Genomic DNA, 19,291 nt, shown 5'->3' on the forward strand with positions numbered 1-19,291 from the left:
TGCCAGGAGAAGGCAGTGTGGCATAGTGGTTAGAGTGCCAGACTAGAGACTAAAGTTTGAATTGTGTTTAATTGTATTAGGAATAAGATTATAGGTATATGATGTTTATGATATATAAAGATTAAGACTAGTTGAGAAGGAAGAATTTACAATGTTATAAAGTTACTATAGTTAATTAGAAATGTACGCAGAAGAGAGGAAGTGTGGAGGTCCCAAAACAATGTGATGAATAAGATAAGAATAGGTAAATAAGTGTTTGTTTATTATGTTTTTTGTATTTGTATTTTTGTAGTATTGTAGTTTTGTTGTAGTGTTTTGTTTATTTGGTATTTGGTATTTTGTATTTGTTATATTTTTGTTATATTTTGTTAAAATTTAATAAATTCTTATAAAAAAAATAGAGTGCCAGACTAGAACCTGGGAAACCAGGGTCCACATTGCTTCTGAAACATGAAGCTCCCTGGGCATAACCAGCCCCTGCCTCTCAGCCCAGCCTACCTCACAGGGTTGTTGTGCGGGTAAAAGAGAGAGAACTCCGCACGCCCCCTTGAGCTCTTTCAGGGAGAAGTGGGAAATAAATGCAACGAGTAAATAAAATCAGCAGTGTTCGTGCATCCAAGGCCCGAGGGCATGCCGTGTCGCTGCCGCTTCTAGGAGCGAGGGGCCTGGGGAGATTTGCAGGCTTGGCGCGACTGACGGTCTCCGGCTGCCTTTTCTCTCCGCAGAACACCCTGGAGCAGTGCAACGTCTGCGCAAAGCCCATCATGGAGCGCATCTTGAGAGCCACCGGCAAGGCCTACCACCCTCACTGCTTCACCTGCGTGATCTGCCAGCGCAGCCTGGATGGGATCCCTTTCACCGTGGACGCTGGTGGCAACATCCACTGCATCGAGGATTTCCACAGGTGGCTGGGCTTCTCTTTGCCTCTTTTGGGGGACTCGGGGGGAGGGGAAGCAGCAGAGGTTTGTGCTGTTGGGAAAACGCCCAGGGGAGAGACGGCAGACTCCCCAAGTCTCCGGAACATCTTCCCTTGGCCCTCTCTGGCTGGCATTCTCCCTTCAGTCCAGAGTGCCGGTCATAGGCGACTCTTCTCTCCTGAAAAGAGAACGCATGTATTCTTGCATTTCTCAGCGAGAAGAAAGACTCATCCGTAGTGCTAAAACTACTTTATTTACAGTCTTTATACAGAGCCTTCAGAATCATATCTGTGTTCCTTGAACACCGGTACAGAACTACGACATACAGTAAAAATGAAACTTCCAATAACAACACTCAGGCGGAAGAGATAAAACAAACTTCCTTTCTCACACTCCTCTCAGACACTCTCATGTGATTCACACTCATCACAGTAGCTCTGTGCTGAAGCAGCAGAGGCTAGATAAAAATCCTAACATGCGCTTGGGTTGGCGTTTAGGCCTTTTTCGAGCCAGACGTGAGAGGGACTGCTGTTATCTTATTATTGCGCTGCAAGTTTATTTCGGCTCGGCCAAAAGCATCCTTTTCAGCGCACCACCCGCCCATAACTTGCTGAGCATCGAAAGCTCGGGCGGCGATATTCTTCGCTCGAGCCCTGGATCCTCCAGCGTCAACGCAGGACGCTCAGGTTCCGCTTGACTCAGTGAGCAGAGCTTTGACGGCAAACTTTCTCCGTTTCCCCAGGAAATTCGCTCCCCGCTGCTCTGTCTGCAAAGAGCCCATCATGCCCGCACCAGGCCAGGAGGAGACGGTCCGTATTGTGGCCTTGGACCGTGACTTCCATGTGGAGTGCTACCGCTGCGAGGTCAGTATCTTCTGCGCATGCAAAGGATGTCCTGTGCATAGGTCAGTGGTGGAGCATCTGCTTTTCAGGCAGGAGGTCCCAGGTCCTTCTCGAGTCCCACGATGCGATTGCCAGGTTTCCCTGGAGCAGACGTCTCCAAACTAAGGCTCGCGGGCCAGATACGGCCTGAGGGACTCATTTATCCGGTCTGCGGCGACCCCTGCCGCCCGTTGCCGCTGTCCGCTCTTACCGGCTCGGTTGCCTACTTCTGGGTCGGAGGAGCACCGGAAATAGTTTATGCTGCCTATGACCCTCGTACCTACGGGTTCGCCTCTCCTGGTATGCCCCACGGAGGACCTTAAGGTCCATAAATGACAACACTTTGGAGGTCCCAAGCCTCAAGGAGGGTTAGATTGGTTTCAACTAGGGCCAGGGCCTTTTCAGCACTGGCCCCGACTTGGTGGAATGCAAGAGACCAGGGCCCTGACATTTTTCTGCAGGGCCTGCAAGATGGAGGTGTTCCGCCTGGCCTTCGGCTTAGACTCACTCTGACCCCCTTATATGGGATTTGGTATATCAGTTTCCCCTTGGCTTTTCTGCTGGCCCATGTAGGACCAGCATGGATAGCTGGCTTGGGTGAATATCTGATGTTTGCTCCCTTTATGGTCTTGATTTATGGGATACTACTAAAATGAGGCTGCATTTTAAGCTGTATTTTAATTAACTGTTTGTTTGTTTGTTTGTTTGTTGTTTTTTCTATTATGTTTTATTGTAATTCATATTTGGTGTTAGCCGCCCTGAGCCCAGCCCTGGCCAGGGAGGGCGGGGTATAAATAAAAAAATATTATTATTATTATTATTATTATTATTATTATTATTATTATTATTATTATTATTATTGAATTTTTATTAATAATAACTAGATGGCCCTTGTGGTCTCTTCCAACTCTATGATTCTATGATGCTGATGATTATGATTATGATTATGATTATTATTAATGCATCTTTCTCCCCCTCTCGTACAGGACTGTGGAGGCCGCCTGTCTGAAGGGGACAACCAGGGCTGCTACCCCCTGGACGGCCACATCCTCTGCAAGATGTGCAACTCCGCCAGGATCCAAGCCCTGACGGCAAAGTCAAGCACCGACCTCTGAACGACCTCGCGCCATCCTCACCCTCTCGTGCAGCTGGAAGGCCTTGGGACAAGCAGAGCGGCTTGCTGGGGGCTCCACATCACGGCGTCTCCACCACCCCCACCCCCACGTCTACACTACAGATTTAACTCTTTGAGCCTGCAATCCCTCTCTGCAAGGCACCCTGGGAAATGTTTGTTCTCTGGGGTTCGTTCCGAGAGAGGTCTCAGGACACCCCCCGCGAAACTACAGTTCCCAGGATGCTTTGAGGAATGCCGTGGCGCTTAAACTGGTATGAAACTGGTAGTTTTTTGTAGTGCAGATGAACCCCCCCCAAGTCCTCAGTTGTCTCCATCCCCTTCTAGTTTCATCTCCTCCATTAGCCTGTCCTATGCATTTTATCCATTCCGACGCCTCCAGCCACAGATGCTTACGCCTTTTTAATTATCTTCACATGAGCCATCAGATTCTGAGCTTCTTTGCACATTAATATACTGGGCGGGGGGGTCGGGGGGGGTCGGACAAACGGGGACACTTTATATCTATTTCTATAGCCTCATATGATAATGTATTGCAATATTTCGCTAGTGCCTTAAAGACAACTATGCAGAGTAAGGAGTCAGGGCAACGATTCAGGGATGGGAAAGGCGATTAGGGAATCTGCGGGTGCTTGCGGGGGAACGTGTCTGGCATAAGTTCAGTCGCGGAGCTTCATGCTCTGGCACCAGGGGTGGAGAGCAGGTGGGGGCGTGGTGTGCGTGCGTGCGTCCTGGGAGGCGTGGCGTGCGTCCTGGGGGCATGGTGCGCCGTCTGGGGGGCGTGGCGCCCAGCGGGGTGGCAGCCGTGGTGGCGCACCCCCCAGGATCGTGGTGCCGGGGGCGGTGCGCTCCCCCCGCCCCCCTCTTCCTCCGCCAGTGCCTCCGTTTCACCTCCATGGACCCAGCTTGCTGGGTTTTCACGACCAAAACGCAGCTTTCAGAGCTGGAACCGCAAGCACATCATTTACTGCAATCTCCACCAGAAAAAAAGGTTTTTAGAGGGGAAGGTAAAAGGACCTCTGGACGGTTAAGTCCTGAAACACACGCTCACACTACAACTGAAATTTAAAAAAAAATCTCGCACAGATTTGATACTCAGCGGTTCTTAAGGGCTGAAATTTCGCAAATTCCAAAGGTCCGATTTGCGGGCAGGTCCCCGGGAGACACTTAACTTGTCGTGAGCCTTATAGGGCAACAGTATTAAGTATGGCACTTGCCAAGTGCAGTGACTTATGCCCCCTGCCTCCCCCCCCCCTAAAAAAAAATACCCTCTATATATCCAAACACTAACAAAAAAGGAATGTTCGATCCTTGAGGTCCAAGTTGAATTAAACACATTCACAAATTAGAAAGGCAAAGAGGGCGGTGTTCCAACTTCAAATATCCTTCTCCCCGTGGGGTGTGGGAATCCAGTACCAGAACTGGGAAGAGGATGCCAGCGAAGAAGGGGCACCGTTTGGGTCGAGGTGCTGTCCCCACAGACCCTGAGTGCGCTGCATGCAGGGCCAGTGCTGCAGTGGCGCCCCACCTGTCTCTGTGTTGCAGAGGTCCAAGGGGTCACTAAACACACTGTTTTCAGGCACATGTGGCTTGCAGGAATATCTCTTCCTTGGTTTGAAAAACAAACACCCCCAGCTATAACTGGTGGGAAATGAAATTAGCACCCCAAGGGTGATCTTCACCTGTCCAGAAGTTTGCGACTGGGGTTGGACTAGATGACCATTGTGGTCCCTTCTAACTCTACATTTCTACACCAGCTAGGTGTGACGGGACATGGGTGGCGCTGAGGGTTAAACCCACAGAGCCTAGGGCTTGCCAATCAGAAGGTCGGCGGTTCGAATCCCCGCGACGGGGGGAGGTCCCGTTGCTTGGTCCCTGCTCCTGCCAACCTAGCAGTTCGAAAGCACGTCAAAGTGCAAGTAGATAAATAGGCACCGCTCCAGCGGGAAGGTAAACGGCGTTTCCGTGCGCTGCTCTGGTTCCCCAGAAGCGGCTTTTTCATGCTGGCCACACGATCCAGAAGCTGTATGCCGGCTCCCTCGGCCAGTAAAGCGAGATGAGCGCCGCAACCCCAGAGTCGGACACGACTGGACCTAACGGTCAGGGGTCCCTTTACCTTTACCTAGCTGTGCACTACAACCTAGCAGTTTGAAAGCACGCCAGTGCAAGTAGATAAATAGGTACCGCTGCGGTGGGAAGGTAAATGGCATTTCCATGCGCTCTGGCTTCCATCACGGTGTCCTGTTGTGCCAGAAGTGGTTTAGTCCTGCTGGCCACTTGACCTGGAAAGCTGTCTGTGGACAAACGCCAGCTCCCTCAGCCTGAAAAGCGAGATGAGCGCCGCAACCCCATAGTCGCCTTTGACTGGACTTAGCCATCCAGGGGTCCTTTACTTTTTTACCTGCACTACAGCAGTCGCTTTTGACCTCTCTCCCAGAGACCCAGGAGTTTTTGAGGGATCTTTGGATGGGAAGGTCAGTAGCGGCAGCCGAGCGTCCGAGAGGGAAGGCCGGCCTGTCATCTCTACATGCACCCAGAGCAGCCTAGTTGTTGTTGCAAGAAGTCTGGGGTATACCAGACTGGGTCTTCTGCAAATAAGTCAACGTGGGCAAAGGTTTGAAATCTCTGCCCTGCAGCAAAACACTATAACCTCAGCAACGGGGTTGCTCCCCTTGCCGTAAACTCCATAGCAAGGTAACCCCCCCCCCACACACACACACCTGGAAGGCCCCACCTCGGACGTGGTCCCTCTGGGAACAGGGACAGCAGAGGGAGGGTAGATCACCCGTCTTCACATTTCAAAAAAAATGGCAATAGGTTTCCTTTGGCTAAAGTCAGAATGTTTGATTTCAGTGGAGATAAGAGCAACAGGCTATTCCACCCAATGTTTTATATATATATATATATATAATTCAATCGTGGTTTGCCTCTCTCCATTAACACAGAGGAACTGCGTCACTCCAGACTGCAGGCAGGTTATCCTCTAGCTGAACTGGGGAGCCGGGATCCTTGCACCTCTAGAGCTAGCTTATCAGGGAGAACGCTAAGTAAGGACCCTGACACACTAATTTTCTTCTTGCAGGGATGCATGCATGAACCTGCAGTCTGAAACGCTGTTAGCCCAGCCAATGCTGCATCTCATGGTTCTCCAACCCTCCCGTTTCAGCGCTTAGATTTCTCTCTCTCTCTGGAGAAGAGCGGGGCAGCGTTTCAGCTGAGTCCTTACCAAGAAATGTAGTAAATTAAGCGGAGTGCAATTGGGTGTTATGCTCATAGGGCTTAGTCACCATAGCAGAGTATATTTATTACAAAGCTTTATTTAACCTATTGCAAAGAAAACACGCATGCACCCCACTTTTTTTGCCAAAGAGACCTTGGCCACGATCCACTAGGAATGCCTTTTGCATGAGCCCTGCAGCAAAGAAGGAGAGCACCAATGCATTTCGATGGTGTGCATTCAGGAGATGTTCCTAGTGGATTGGGCCCGCGGGTGGTTGCTGTTGTTTTTTTCTAAAGTATGCAATATTTTTTATTCCTGAAAAGTTTCTAACCTAAGATTTCCCTGCACCTTTCCCCCAAATATATAGGATTTTTATATATAAAAAAATATAAATGTATGTATACTTCATAAGAAATATATATGTCTACCATTTTGATTAAAAATTTTATATGTGTAAGTTAGGTTGAGATAAGCCGAGGGCAGTAGGAACGTCATTTGGATGTGAGATGTTTTTGCGGTTGAGTTGGTGCCTGAACAATTGCACTCTTAGTTTTAAGACAAATCCTTAGCAATCTGTAATAATAATAATAATAATAATAATAATAATAATAAATTTTATTTGTACCCCGCCCATCTGGCTAGGTCCCCCAAGCCACTCTGGGCATCTTCCAACAAATATTAAAATACATTAAAATGTCAAAGATTAAAAACCTCCCTAAACAGGGCTGCCTTCAGGTATTTTCTAAATGTCAGGTAGTTGTTTATCTCCTTGACGTATAATGGGAGGGTGTTCCACAGGGCGGGCGCCACCACTGAGAAGGCCCTCTGCCTGGGTCCCTGTAACTTGGCTTCTCGCAGGGAGGGAACCACTAGAAGACCCTCACCATTGGATCTCAGTGTCTGGGCTGAATGATGGGGGTCGCGATGCTCCTTCAGGTATACTGGACCGAGGCCATTTAGGGCTTTCAAGGTCAACACCAACACTTTGAATTGTGCTCGGAAACGTACTGGGAGCCAATGCAGATCTCTCAGGACCGGTGTTATGTGGTCCCGGCGGCTGCTCCCAGTCACCAGTCTAGCTGCCGCATTCTGGATTAATTGCAGTTTCCGGGTCACCTTCAAAGGTAGCCCCACGTAGAGCGCATTGCAGTAGTCCAAGTGGGAGATAACCAGAGCATGCACCACTCTGGCGAGACAGTCTGTGGGCAGGGAGGGTCTCATCCTCCTGCGTACCAGATGGAGCTGGTAGACAGCCGCCCTGGACACAGAATTAACCTGCGCCTCCATGGACAGCTGTGAGTCCAAAATGACTCCCAGGCTGCGCACCTGGTCCTTCAGGGGCACAGTTACCCCATTCAGGAGCAGGGAATCCTCCACACCCGCCTTCCTCCTGTCCCCCCAAAACAGTACTTCTGTCTTGTCAGGATTCAACCTCAATCTGTTAGCCGCCATCCATCCTCCAACCGCCTCCAGACACTCACACAGGACCTTCACGGCCTTCACTGGTTCTGATTTGAAAGAGAGGTAGAGCTGGGTATCATCCGCATACTTACTTAACCCTTGTTCCCACTGATAATCAATAGGAAACCTCAAAAAACACAAAAACCCCATACAGTCCCAGTTTAAAAGAGCCCGAGGTCTCAAACTTCAGGATATGGTATTACAATCACCACTCGTTTGCAAGACCTGTTGAAGCAGAAAAGGGTCAGGATGAGAACCTTCTCCGCTGTTAGACTGCCTTTATTTTAATTTTATATTGCTTCCTCATGCACACTCGTTGGAAGGAAATATTGATTGCGCCATAACCCCAATTCCAGTTACTCGGAAGCGGTGCCGAAATTAGATTTAGGAGAGAGGTTTGTGAAGCTCTAGGCGATGTCCAGGTTTCACCCATCAGCTACGCTTAAGGTAGGACGGAATCCAGTATAAAGGATAACCGATTGGGCCACATCTGGCCCCCGTCCAGATGTTTTGGACCACATGTCCCATCGGCCAAAGCCAGCACAGCTTGTAATCCAAAACAGCTGGAGGGAGGCCAGTTTAAGGCAAAGGCTGGCTTCATGGAGAGATGGGCCTGTGGCTGCTCAGTGGAGCCTCCATGTGCAAAGGCAGTGTACCTCTGAACTCCAGAACAGGGAGCGTTTTTCTTTCTAGTGCCTCTGATGTATTATTTGCACTCAATTCTTTCCCCATTTTGCCTTTTCTGCTCAGAAATAAGTCCTACTGCATTCAGCGGGGCTTACTCCGAGCAAAGTAGGGTTAGGATTACAGCCTTGATGCAAAACCAATGCAGATCGGCGATGTCAGGGTTTCTAATGCTGTGTTACTAGCAGGAAAAGGAAATGCTTTTGTGAACAATGTGACAATCACAGATCTCTCGATCTTCTTTTGCTCTTTCTCTCTCTCTCTTATGAACAGTGAAGGGACTGGGCGCTTTCTGAGTTTTGTGACCAGATGGGCCTTGGGGATCCCTTCCAAATTTACATTTCTATGATTCTGCGAGAAAGGGCACATATTTGAATGCATAGAATTGTAGAGTGGAAGGGACCCCAGTGGTCCTCTAGTCCAACCCCCTGCAATGAAGGAAACTCTTCTTCTTTTTAAAAAAAGTTTTATTCATTTTCCACAAATCAAAAAAAAAAAGTTACAACATACTTACATTAACAACAAATCAATGAAGGAATCTTAGCTCAAGCATCCAACCTCTGCTTAAAAACCTCCAAGGAAGGAGAGCCCATTTTCCGAGGGACTCCGTTCCACTGTCAATCAATTCTTAGCGTCCTCGTTTCCTCCTGCTGCTAAACCCTACAGTCCCTTCATTTCATATGAAGGTCAAATGCAGATGCCCTGAGATGCTCAAGTCCTCACCCTTTGGCCCTTCGTGTGAAATCTCAGGGGTGCCGCTGTGCATTTTCAGCTTTGACAGGCCAAGCTTAGAAGGGGCCAGTGGAGAGCAGGGGGTGGGGGTTGAGATCCTCCGAGAGCGTTTGAGGGCGGCCGCCTGGGAAACCGCACAAGTCAGCTTTTTTATAGAAAAAAATAAACCGCTTATTGTAAATTGCCAGATCTGATGCACAGCTGACAGGCACCTTCCTGCAGGCGGTGGAGTTACAATAACTCCTGCTGGCCAACCCACCACCAATGCAGGAAGGGGGACGATGACGTGTCTCTGGCCAGGAATTATATTTAGCCTTTTGGTTGCATAACAGTAGGCCAGTCTCTCTCTCTCTCTCTCTCTCTCTCCTCTGTAGGTCCTTTCCCTGTCAGCACACAGCCCCTTATTGATGAGCAAGCTTTATTTTCAACAAAATAAATATCTGCATCGGGTGGTGGGACGGGTGGCTGCTGCAAATCTCCAGCACGCCGAATTATTTCTCTCCTTTTGAGACCGAGTGCATTGCGAGAGCTGAGCTGACGTGAATGCTCTCCCCCCCCCCCACAATACGATCCGCAGGCAGAAAGCAGGTTGTCAGGATGTGGGGCAAAGCTGATTTCGGCGTGTAAAACTCCTAAATATTTTGTCTTTGGCAGGCTGTTGGGTTGTTTTTGTTTTTTGGGGTGGGGGGAGCTGTTAACGTAGAATCACATAATTGTGGAGTTGGAAGAGACCCCCAGAGGTCGTCTGTCCCAGTCCCCTGCAATGCGTGGAACTTTTAAACGCCCATGCTATTTCAAAATGTTTAAAAAGCGGGGGGGGGGGACTTAACAGCTTCAACCCCCCCCCAAAAAAAACAAGCTTAGACTTAGAAGTTTGACAGTTTAACAATACTGCATCTGGCCACTTTCTGCAGCAGGTTAAGATGAAAAAGTGAAGTGATCTGGATTTAATTAAAAAAAAAATGGTTCTCTCTTGGGCTGGTGAAGCTATGCCCCGTCACTTCCACCTCGTTAAGTTTTCTGTTAAAAAATAATAATGATGCAAATGGGGGGAGGGGAATGGATTTAAAACAAGTGAACAAAACCAGTTCCAGCTCAGGACAATGCTGAAAACCCCACTGAGAGAGAGAAATCAAAGCAGGATGATTCAGTTTTAATTCCCGGAAGATCTTCCTAAAAAGCAAGTTTCCACCCTCTTGGGCCAGCGAATAAATGGAAACACCGTGCAGATGGGGCTCCCTGGAGAGGATTTTCTGTGCCTAAATGTCACACTAGAAGAAATTCTTGTATGCTTCATGCCTTTGAGGAAGAAGAAAACTCCCAGTGGATACCCATCCTTTTTCCTTTCCTTTTCTTTTTTACTGAGCTGTGGGCTGTTGTCTAACACAAACGTAGATAAGGTTGTTTCGAGACCTAAGCCAGAATTTCTCAGAACGTGTTTTTTTCTTGGGGGAAATACTTAGATTTCTCCACCTTGCAGTGTGCGTTTCCATTCCCCCAGGCGTAAAAACAAGTCCAAGAGACTGACCTGAGTTTCCCGGAGACTACATTGGGACACAAATTTAGCAAGCCTGTTCCTAGAGTCTCAACCCTGCAAGGTAATGCGCTGTGGAAGGAAATAGACGAGTCCTTGCTCCAAACATCCAGTGCAGAGAGGATTCTCGTGCTCGGATCCTGCTTGCAGTTTTCCCACAGGCATCTCGCTGGCCGCTGTGAGAATGAATTTATATACAGCAATTCATTGATTCAGTCCATTTTTATACCACACTTTATCAAAAGATGTGTGCAACATTAGAAACACGTTGCAAAACTTCCATGATAAAAGCACAGCTAAGCCTCTCTCTCTCTTTCGTAATTTGCCCAGGGATTTGTGGACTTAATGCACGTATAGCCAGAGAGTTGCGTGCATGAAATATTTAGGCTCTACTATTTCTGGGGTTGTTTTGGGGTTTTCCGTTTGTGGGACCACTTTTAAACATCTTCAGAGAGGCAGGGGTTGAATTCTTACTTGTGGAGAATATCCTTGGGTGGGGGGATTATTCTGCATATGCCACAATCTTAATTACTAAAATTAATCTGTGTAATCCAAGAATGCGCACATGTTGAGGAGCATTAGAGGAGAAATTAATATAATGGTTTCAGTGTGGAGAACAGGAAGCAGGACTAGATGGGCCTTGGGCCTGATCCTGCAGGCTGCTTTTAAGTTCTTCTGTGCAATTCAGAGGAAGGTTCCTTGCGCCATCGCCCGTGAAATGTTTGTTGCTCAAGGTTCGTGCAAGGAATCATCCTCCAGCCGCATCCCAACCCAAGATATTTCAGGCATCTCTGCGTAGCATAAGAACGCCAGATCCTATTGGACCCCGCCAACTATTCATTTATTTATTTCCAAAAATTCATACACTGTTTGCTTGTGGGAAGAGCCTCAAAGCAGTTTGCAAGAAGATGAAACAATAAAATCCCCATGGAGAAATTCCCACCATCGTTAAAAACACCAAAACAAGTTAAAGCTCGCATCAACTTTCAAAGCAACTGGAAACAATTTATTTATTTATTTTGCAGGCACCAGAAAGAATGCAGAGAAGGTGCCTGCTAGGTATCCAAAGGCAGGGAGTTCCAAAGTGTAAAAGGATCAAGTTCTTTCACGTGCGGAACAGGGAACAGGGCCAGTTTGGCGATCTCGTCGGTAAACTGGTCCCAAGTTGTTATAAGCCCCTCATTCCGTTCTCACAGTGGCCAAGGAGATGCCTGTGGGAAATCCGCAGTCACGATTCGAACACAAGACCCCTCTCCCCACCCCTAGTCTTCAGCAACTGGGGTTCAGAAGTTGTAAACTAAGATATGGTAGTTGTTCGGTTTGCATGAGATGAGCAAAGAGTTTGTTTGTTTGTTTGTTTGTTTGTTTGTTTGCTGCAAGAATCGAGTTCCAACTGCAGATTTTTATTAAAAAGGAAAAGTACAGGCCAGCCATTTTTCATGTTTAGGATTTCTCTCTCTCTCTCTCTCTCTCTCTCTCTCTCTCTCTCCCTCCCTCCCTCCCTCCCTCCCTCCCTCCCTCTCCCTTTTATCTCTAGCATCTTCTCATAAAACTTAGGCATGAGAAAAATGCTTTAATGTGGAACATTCCGTGAACTGAACGTCTCGTAACTCCTGTGCAAATATTGGCTTGAGTTTGTGGCTTCAGCTGAAGGCAGCAGCCCTGATGTTATTTCTGCGGGGAAGGGGAAGTTAGGAAGTTTGCATTAGACATTAAAAGTGGGGGAAATACCCAGTGGATACTTTTATGCATTTCCTTTTCTCTTGGCAGAATTGTGCATGCATATATATATATATATATATATATATATATATCTCCTCTTGCCATAGATAGAGTCAAAGCATCTCTATTGGCAGTTGTGTCTTCATAAAGCATGATTCTCTTGCTGGGGGAAAAGTGAGACAATCTCTCTCTCTCTCTCTCTCTCTCTCTCTCTCTCTCTCTCTCTCTCCCTCCCCACTGCAATTGATGGGGCTGTGTGCAATGATTAGGTCTAGTTAGGTGAAACACTTCTCTCTAATTCCTACAAAATAAAAAATAAAAAATTCCTTCCAGTAGCACCTTAGAGACCAACTAAGTTTGTTCTTGGTATGAGCTTTCGTGTGCATGCACACAGTTGGTATCTGAAGAAGTGTGCATGAAAGCTCATACCAAGAACAAACTTAGTTGGTCTCTAAGGTGCTACTGGAAGGAATTTTTTATTTTTTATTTTGTTTTGACTGTGGCAGACCAACACGGCTACCTACCTGTAACTGATTCTAATTCCTAGTTCCTTTTCGTAGCTCAATTCCATCTCCCAGGTGGTTGTTTCATTGCTTTGAAATATACAGCCGGACCTTGGATCTCGAACGCCTTGCCAGTCAAACGTTTTGGCTCCCGAACACCGCAAAGCCGGAAGTGAGCTTTCTGGTTTGCAAATGTTCTTTGGAACCTGAACGTCCGGCGTGGATTCCGATTGGCTGCAGGAGCTTCCTGCAGCCAATCGGAAGCCGCGCTTTGGTTTCCAAACGTTTTGGAAGTCGAACGGATTTCCAGAACAGATTCCATTCAACATCCGAGGTACATGCTTTGAATCACCAAATCTACAGCGGTTACAGCGAATTTATGTGTGCACATATTTTAAAATCTATTATTATTATTATTATTATTATTATTATTATTATTATTATTATTATTATTATTATTAATTATTCCATGGTTATAAGATGAATAGAAAATTCCACAGTTGCAATATAAGTATTTTAGTCTAAGTTGGAAGGCAGCCCTTGGTTCAAATCTCACCTGTGCCATGAGTCCAAAAAATGTAGTATAAACACCGACAACTGGGAAACACTGGCCTGCGAGCACTCCAATTGGAGAACAGCCTTTACCGAAGGTGTCGTGGGCTTTGAAGGCACTCGAACTCAGGACACAAGGGAGAAACGTGCCAAGAGGAAGGCACGCTTGGCAAACCCTCACTATGATCAACTCTTGGCCGGAAACCTATGTCCCCACTGCCGAAGGACGTGTGGATCCAGAATTGGCCTCCACAGTCACTTACGGACTCATTGTTAAAACTGTATTTATGGAAGACAATCTTACTCGGCTACGAGGGATCGCCCAAGAGGAAGAAGGCAGTCACTACTCTCAGCACACACACACACACACACACACACACACACACCCCAGCACACTGACCTGTCTTCCAGAAAACTATTGAGAAAAGTGAGATTTGGGACACCAGAATGATCTGGGCTGCTGCTTTCTGTCACACAAACACCAGCGCTCTTCCACTTAGTTATTGTGGCACGAGGATTACTTACTTGTAAGGTGTGCACACAGACTGGGGGGGAGGATCGTCCCCCCTCTTAAACTGATTGCTCTCTAGCATATTTATAAAAGATATAAAAATGAGATGAACTACTATTTTGTGTGCCTGTTCTCTACGTTAACCTCCCCTGAACCACAGAACCCTGATTCACCAGCATATACTTTTGTATTCGACAGACACAAAAAAGTGCCTTATCGCTATTTTTTTTTAGGAGAAAGCAAAGTATCTCAAGCATATATTTTCTGTACGTTGTTCTTGTATGCAATTATACAACTATGTGCCTTTCTGCCTTTTCGCTCTGCTCTTTGGGTGATTATCCTTTCGTTGCATCCTTTTAAAAAAAGAATCAAGTAATACTTTCAGAAAGAAAGAAAGAAAAATCCTCTCTTTTTGTAAGAATAAAAATACACAGCATTTTCCGAAGCCTTGCTCTTACTTTTTTTGGGGGGGGGGGGAGACACAAAAATGGCAGATGGTTTGAAGAACGTTTTAGCGATCCAATAAACTCTTGATACACTTTGGTTGGGCCTGTGTGTGAACCCTCTTCTCCCCTTTTCCATTTGCAGGTGATTTCTTTACCAGGAGCAAAACATGCTTTGTGACTTGGCTGGTAGGGAGGGGTGAGCCTGGGTTGATTTCAGAGGATGCTTACAAAAATTAGGACATGTCACAAAAAATCACAAAGCCCCAAGTGTGTCAAAGTTTGTCATCTAACACCAGCACCCTGCTCCAGACCGTTTAAATTTTAAAGTGGATTCTACCAGAGGTCTGGAAATCGTATCAGAACTACATTATTAGCCAAAAAATAAAATAAAAAATCCTTCCAGTAGCACCTTAAAGACCAACTAAGTTGCTGCCACATAAACCCGGACAACACCATTACTGGTCCCAACAACATCAAACACACCATCTCAGGACTATTTAATTGCTCATCTTCCAACATTGTGTATGCAATCAAATGCCAACAGTGCCCTTCAGCTCTCTATATTGGACAAACAGGCCAAACCCTATGCCAAAGGATAAATGGACATGAATCGGATATCAGGAATCACAAGACAGAGAAACCAGTAGGAGAACACATCAATCTCCCAGGACATTCTATAAAAGATCTCAAAGTAGCTGTCTTATTACAGAAGAATTTCAGAAATAGACTGGAAAGAGAAGTGGCTGAATTGCAACTAATCACCAAACTTAAAACCATGGAGAAACCTGGTCTGAACAAAGACATTGGATTCTTATCTCATTATACATAACAAAGTTATCTTTAGCCATCTCACCCCTTGCCTTTCCCTGCAAGACTAATTGCAGCCGTTTAGAGTCGTCAACAGGTTTTCCACACCTATCAGCCGATCCCCCATTCCCACCACCCTTCTGAGTAATACCCCTCCCCACTCCCTCACTATATTTAAGGATCTGGTGACTTCTGTTTCAGTGTATCTGAAGAAGTGTGCATGCACACGAAAGCTCATACCAAGAACAAACTCGGTCCGTCTCTAAGGTGCTACTGGAAAGAATTTTCTATTTTGTTTCGACTATGGCAGACCAACACGGCTACCCACCTGTAACTAAGTTTGTTCTTGGTGTGAGCTTTCGTCTGCATGCACACTTCTTCGGATACACTGAAACAAAAGTCACCAGACCCTTATATATAGTGAGAGAGTGAGGAGGGGTATTACTCAGAAGGGGGGTGGGAATGGGTGTGGAAAACCTGTTAACGACTGCAATTGGTGCAAGTTTCTTGGTGAGGTTGATGCACTTCCATTTCATGCGGCTCAATGTGGTGCCTTCCATAGTTCCAGTTACAGGTAGGTCGCCGTGTTGGTCTGCCATAGTCAAAACAAAATTAAAAATTAAAAAAAATCCTTCCAGCAGTACCTTAGAGACCAACTAAGTTTGTTCTTGGTATGAGCTTGTAACTACATTATTAGCCTACATTTTAATAAAATATAATTACTATGTAGCAAAACATTTCTTTAAAGATCTCTAAATGGTTTCTATGAAGTGGTATCCTTTTCTCAAAGGCAGCGATAGAAGCAGACCTCATACAATTAAAAACAGTCTAGATGCTGGATCTGGTTCCCTAGACCAGATGGGCAGGAGGTTGTCTGCTCTTGATGGGGTTACACTTCCCCTGAAGGAGCGGGTTCGTAGCTTGGGGGTCCTCCTGCATCCTTTACTGTCGCTTGAGGCTCAGGTGGGCTTGGTGGCCCAGAGTGCCTTCCATCAGCTTTGGCTGGTGGCCCAGTTACGCCCCTATCTGGACTGGAATAGCTTAACTACTGTCGTCTGTGCTCTGGTAACCTCAAGGTTAGATTACTGCAATGTGTTCTACGTAGGGCTGCCTCTGGAGACGGTTCGGAAACTTCAGCTGGTGCAGAATTCAGAGCCAGGTTGCTCACCGGAGCAAGACGGTTCGAGCATATTGCACCAATCCTGGTCCAACTGCACTGGCCACCGATTAGTGTCGAGCCCAATTCAAAGTGCTGGATTTGACCTATAAACCCTTAAATGGCTGAGGACCATAATACCTGAAGGACTGCCTCTTTCCATATGGACCTACCCGGACGCTGAGATCATCTTCTGAGGCTCTCCTTTGTGTGCCTCCTCCCTGAGAGGTCCGGAGGGTGGCAACACGAGAACGGGGCCTTCTCTGCAGTGGCTCCCCATCTGTGGAATGCTCTCCCCAGGGAAGGTCACCTGGCACCTTCATTATACACCTTTAGGCACCAGGCAAAAACGTTCCTTTTTAACCAGGCCTTTGGTTGATCCGATTTACATCCTATGCTCTTTTAAAATGTTTTTTTTGGGGGGGGGGCTATTGGGTTGTTTTTTATTTTTATTAGGTATTTTGTGGTTTTATATCTTGATTTTTTTCTGTGAACCGTCCTGAGACCTCCGGGTATAGGGCGGTATATAAATTTAATTAATTAATTAATTAATTAATTATAAAGCCAAATGCCCAAATCATCATCATCATCAATTCCCTTCCCCACACCCTAAAGTCCCGAGACACATTATAGCATTAAAATGTAATATTAAAAACAGCTTGCAATCCCAAAAATAATGGGGGATGGGACAACACTATGTTCTCACAGTACCCAACCAGATGTACATAAGCGTAATGGCCAAATGGTCAAAGGCCTGGAAACGATGCCCTATGAGGAACGGCTTAGGGAGCTGGGTATGTTTAGCCTGGAGAATAGAAGGTTAAGGGGGGATAGGATAGCCATGTTCAAATATATAAAAGGATGTCATCTAGAGGAGGGAGAAAGGTTGTTTTCTGCTGCTCCAGAGAAGCGGACACGGGGCAATGGATTCAAACTACAAGAAAGAAGATTCCACCTAAACATGAGGAAGAACTTCCTGACAGTGAGAGCTGTTCGGCAGTGGAATTTGCTACCAAGGAGTGTGGTGGAGTCTCCTTCTTTGGAGGTCTTTAAGCGGAGGCTTGACAGCCATCTGTCAGGAATGCTTTGATGGTGTTTCCTGCTTGGCAGGGGGTTGGACTGGATGGCCCTTGGTGTCTCTTCCAACTCTAGGATTCTGTGAAATCTAGGATTCCTACTATATTTCCCCCCACAACAAAACATCAATGTAAAGTTTCACAAAGCATTAAAAAAAAAGACTCCTTTCGCTCTGCTTCCCTCTCCCTTTCTTCCCACCCAGAGCGGCCCTCCTGCCCTCTGCCTGCCCCTCAGAGCCGGCACATCACACGGAGGCAGGCCTTTGTGGCTGCAGTCTCTCCTCTCCCGCTCTCCAGCAAATGTCAAGTGTCCTTGGAAAAGCAAAGATCCCCAGTATCAAAGCAATGATTCTTCAACGTCAACTTCGTTGAGCAGCTACTCTGTTCCCAACCTAAGAATGGAAAGCTTAATGCTGGTGGTCAACAAAAGAGGTTTAAAGTATGGTTACCAGATTCTTTTCAATGAATCCGGGGACACTTTTTTTTGGGAAGCTGAGTAGCAACAGGGAGTCAGTAGTGGGGATGTTGAGGCAAAAGACCCTGGGCCCAAGCACACATGCATATTGTATAAAAGTGCAAGGCCTTTCTTTCACACCCTGTGAAACACACCGTATTTTTCGCTCCATAAGACGCACTTTTTTCCTCCTAAAAAGTAAGGGAAAATATCTGTGCGTCTTATGGAGCGAATGGTGGTCCCTGGAGCTGAATTGTCCAGGGGCCAAAAGCAGATTGTGCTTTTTATTTTACAAAGAGAAAAGGGAGTGTTGAAAGGACCCCGCTCAGCAGCTGATCAGCAAGAGATCGGGAGAGAGGTAAGAGTCCCGGCTCCCTTTCAGCCCCGCCCTCTTGCCACACCCTCCTTTGTTGAATGTGCTGCAGAGGGAGGCTGTTTGTTTCCCCAGGACATGTGACTGGCTGATTAGATTATCTGACTGGAAACAGTAGAAACAGCTCCCTTAAGATTTTTCAGAAATGTGAGTTAAACCCCATAAAAATGGGGCTTTTCCTCTTTGCTTTTCCCCCTTTGCAAAAGGAGCTTTGCTTTTCCCCCTTTGCAAAAAAAGCTGCAAAACCTTTAACTGATCCTTTTTTAAAAAGGCCTTTTGCCTTTGCAAAAACAGCTGCAAAACTTTTAGGTAGTCCTCAAAAAAGCCAGAGCTTTTCCCCTTGCAAAAAAGCTGATCCTCAAAAACACACACACACACACAAACTTTTAGCTGATCCTCAAAAACACACACACACACACACACACACAGCGCTTTTAGAGGAGGAAAACCAGAAAAAAATTCTTGTTTCCTCCTCTAAAAATGAGGTGCGCCCTATGGTCTGGTGCGTCCTATGGAGCGAAAAATACGGTAAATGCACAGAGTTGTTTTTTTTTTTTTAAAGGCAAAGTTTTCAAGCACAAGTTGGATGGCCAGCTGGCAGGGTTGCTTTAGCTGTGATTCCTGCATTCCGGGGGGTTCAGCTAGATGACCCCTGATGGTCCCCTCCAACTCTACAATTCTACAATCCTCTAAGTGACTCAGTTGGTGGATGGAAAGCTATGTCTTTCCCCTAATTTATTTTGTAATGTAGAACATGGTGAGGAGATGGGGTGTGTGTGTGTGGCTGTTTGCCAATGCTCCTATTCCCCACTCCACCCCACCCCACCCCCTGGTTGCAGGAATTTCCTAGAGAAATCCGCTCTTCGAAAATTCTTGGCAAGGAAGGAGCGGAAGGCAGCCTTGGCGCACCACCCCCCCTTCTGCTGGCATGACCGAGCCTCATATTTAAATGTTGACGAGCTTCTTGCTGCCAATTAGCAACGGGAAAACACAGACTGTGTGCTAAACCGGGGCTGGCGGTGGCTCTCCAACTGCCACACTGTTTGTGCAACTTTCTGCCCACCTCCTTCCTCCCTGGTGGAAGAACCTTCCGTCGGGAAGAGTCTGCAGGAGATTTTTAGAGAGGGGTT

The 19,291-nt window shown here is 46.7% G+C and overlaps 1 protein-coding gene across 1 annotated transcript in view; it reads left to right on the top strand.

Moving 5' to 3' along the window:
• LPP (LIM domain containing preferred translocation partner in lipoma) overlaps nucleotides 1–3,212 on the top strand; it is a 112,038-nt gene extending 108,826 nt beyond the window's left edge. Inside the window, exons 6-8 of the mRNA XM_033150919.1 lie at nucleotides 726–904; nucleotides 1,660–1,780; nucleotides 2,785–3,212. Coding sequence (XP_033006810.1) covers nucleotides 726–904; nucleotides 1,660–1,780; nucleotides 2,785–2,913 — 429 coding nt within the window. The 3' untranslated portion in view covers nucleotides 2,914–3,212. The remainder of the gene's footprint in view (nucleotides 1–725; nucleotides 905–1,659; nucleotides 1,781–2,784) is intronic.
• The last annotated feature ends 16,079 nt before the right edge of the window (nucleotides 3,213–19,291 follow it).

Source organism: Lacerta agilis, chromosome 5, assembly GCF_009819535.1.
Source record: "Lacerta agilis isolate rLacAgi1 chromosome 5, rLacAgi1.pri, whole genome shotgun sequence".
Lineage (NCBI taxonomy): Eukaryota > Metazoa > Chordata > Lepidosauria > Squamata > Lacertidae > Lacerta > Lacerta agilis.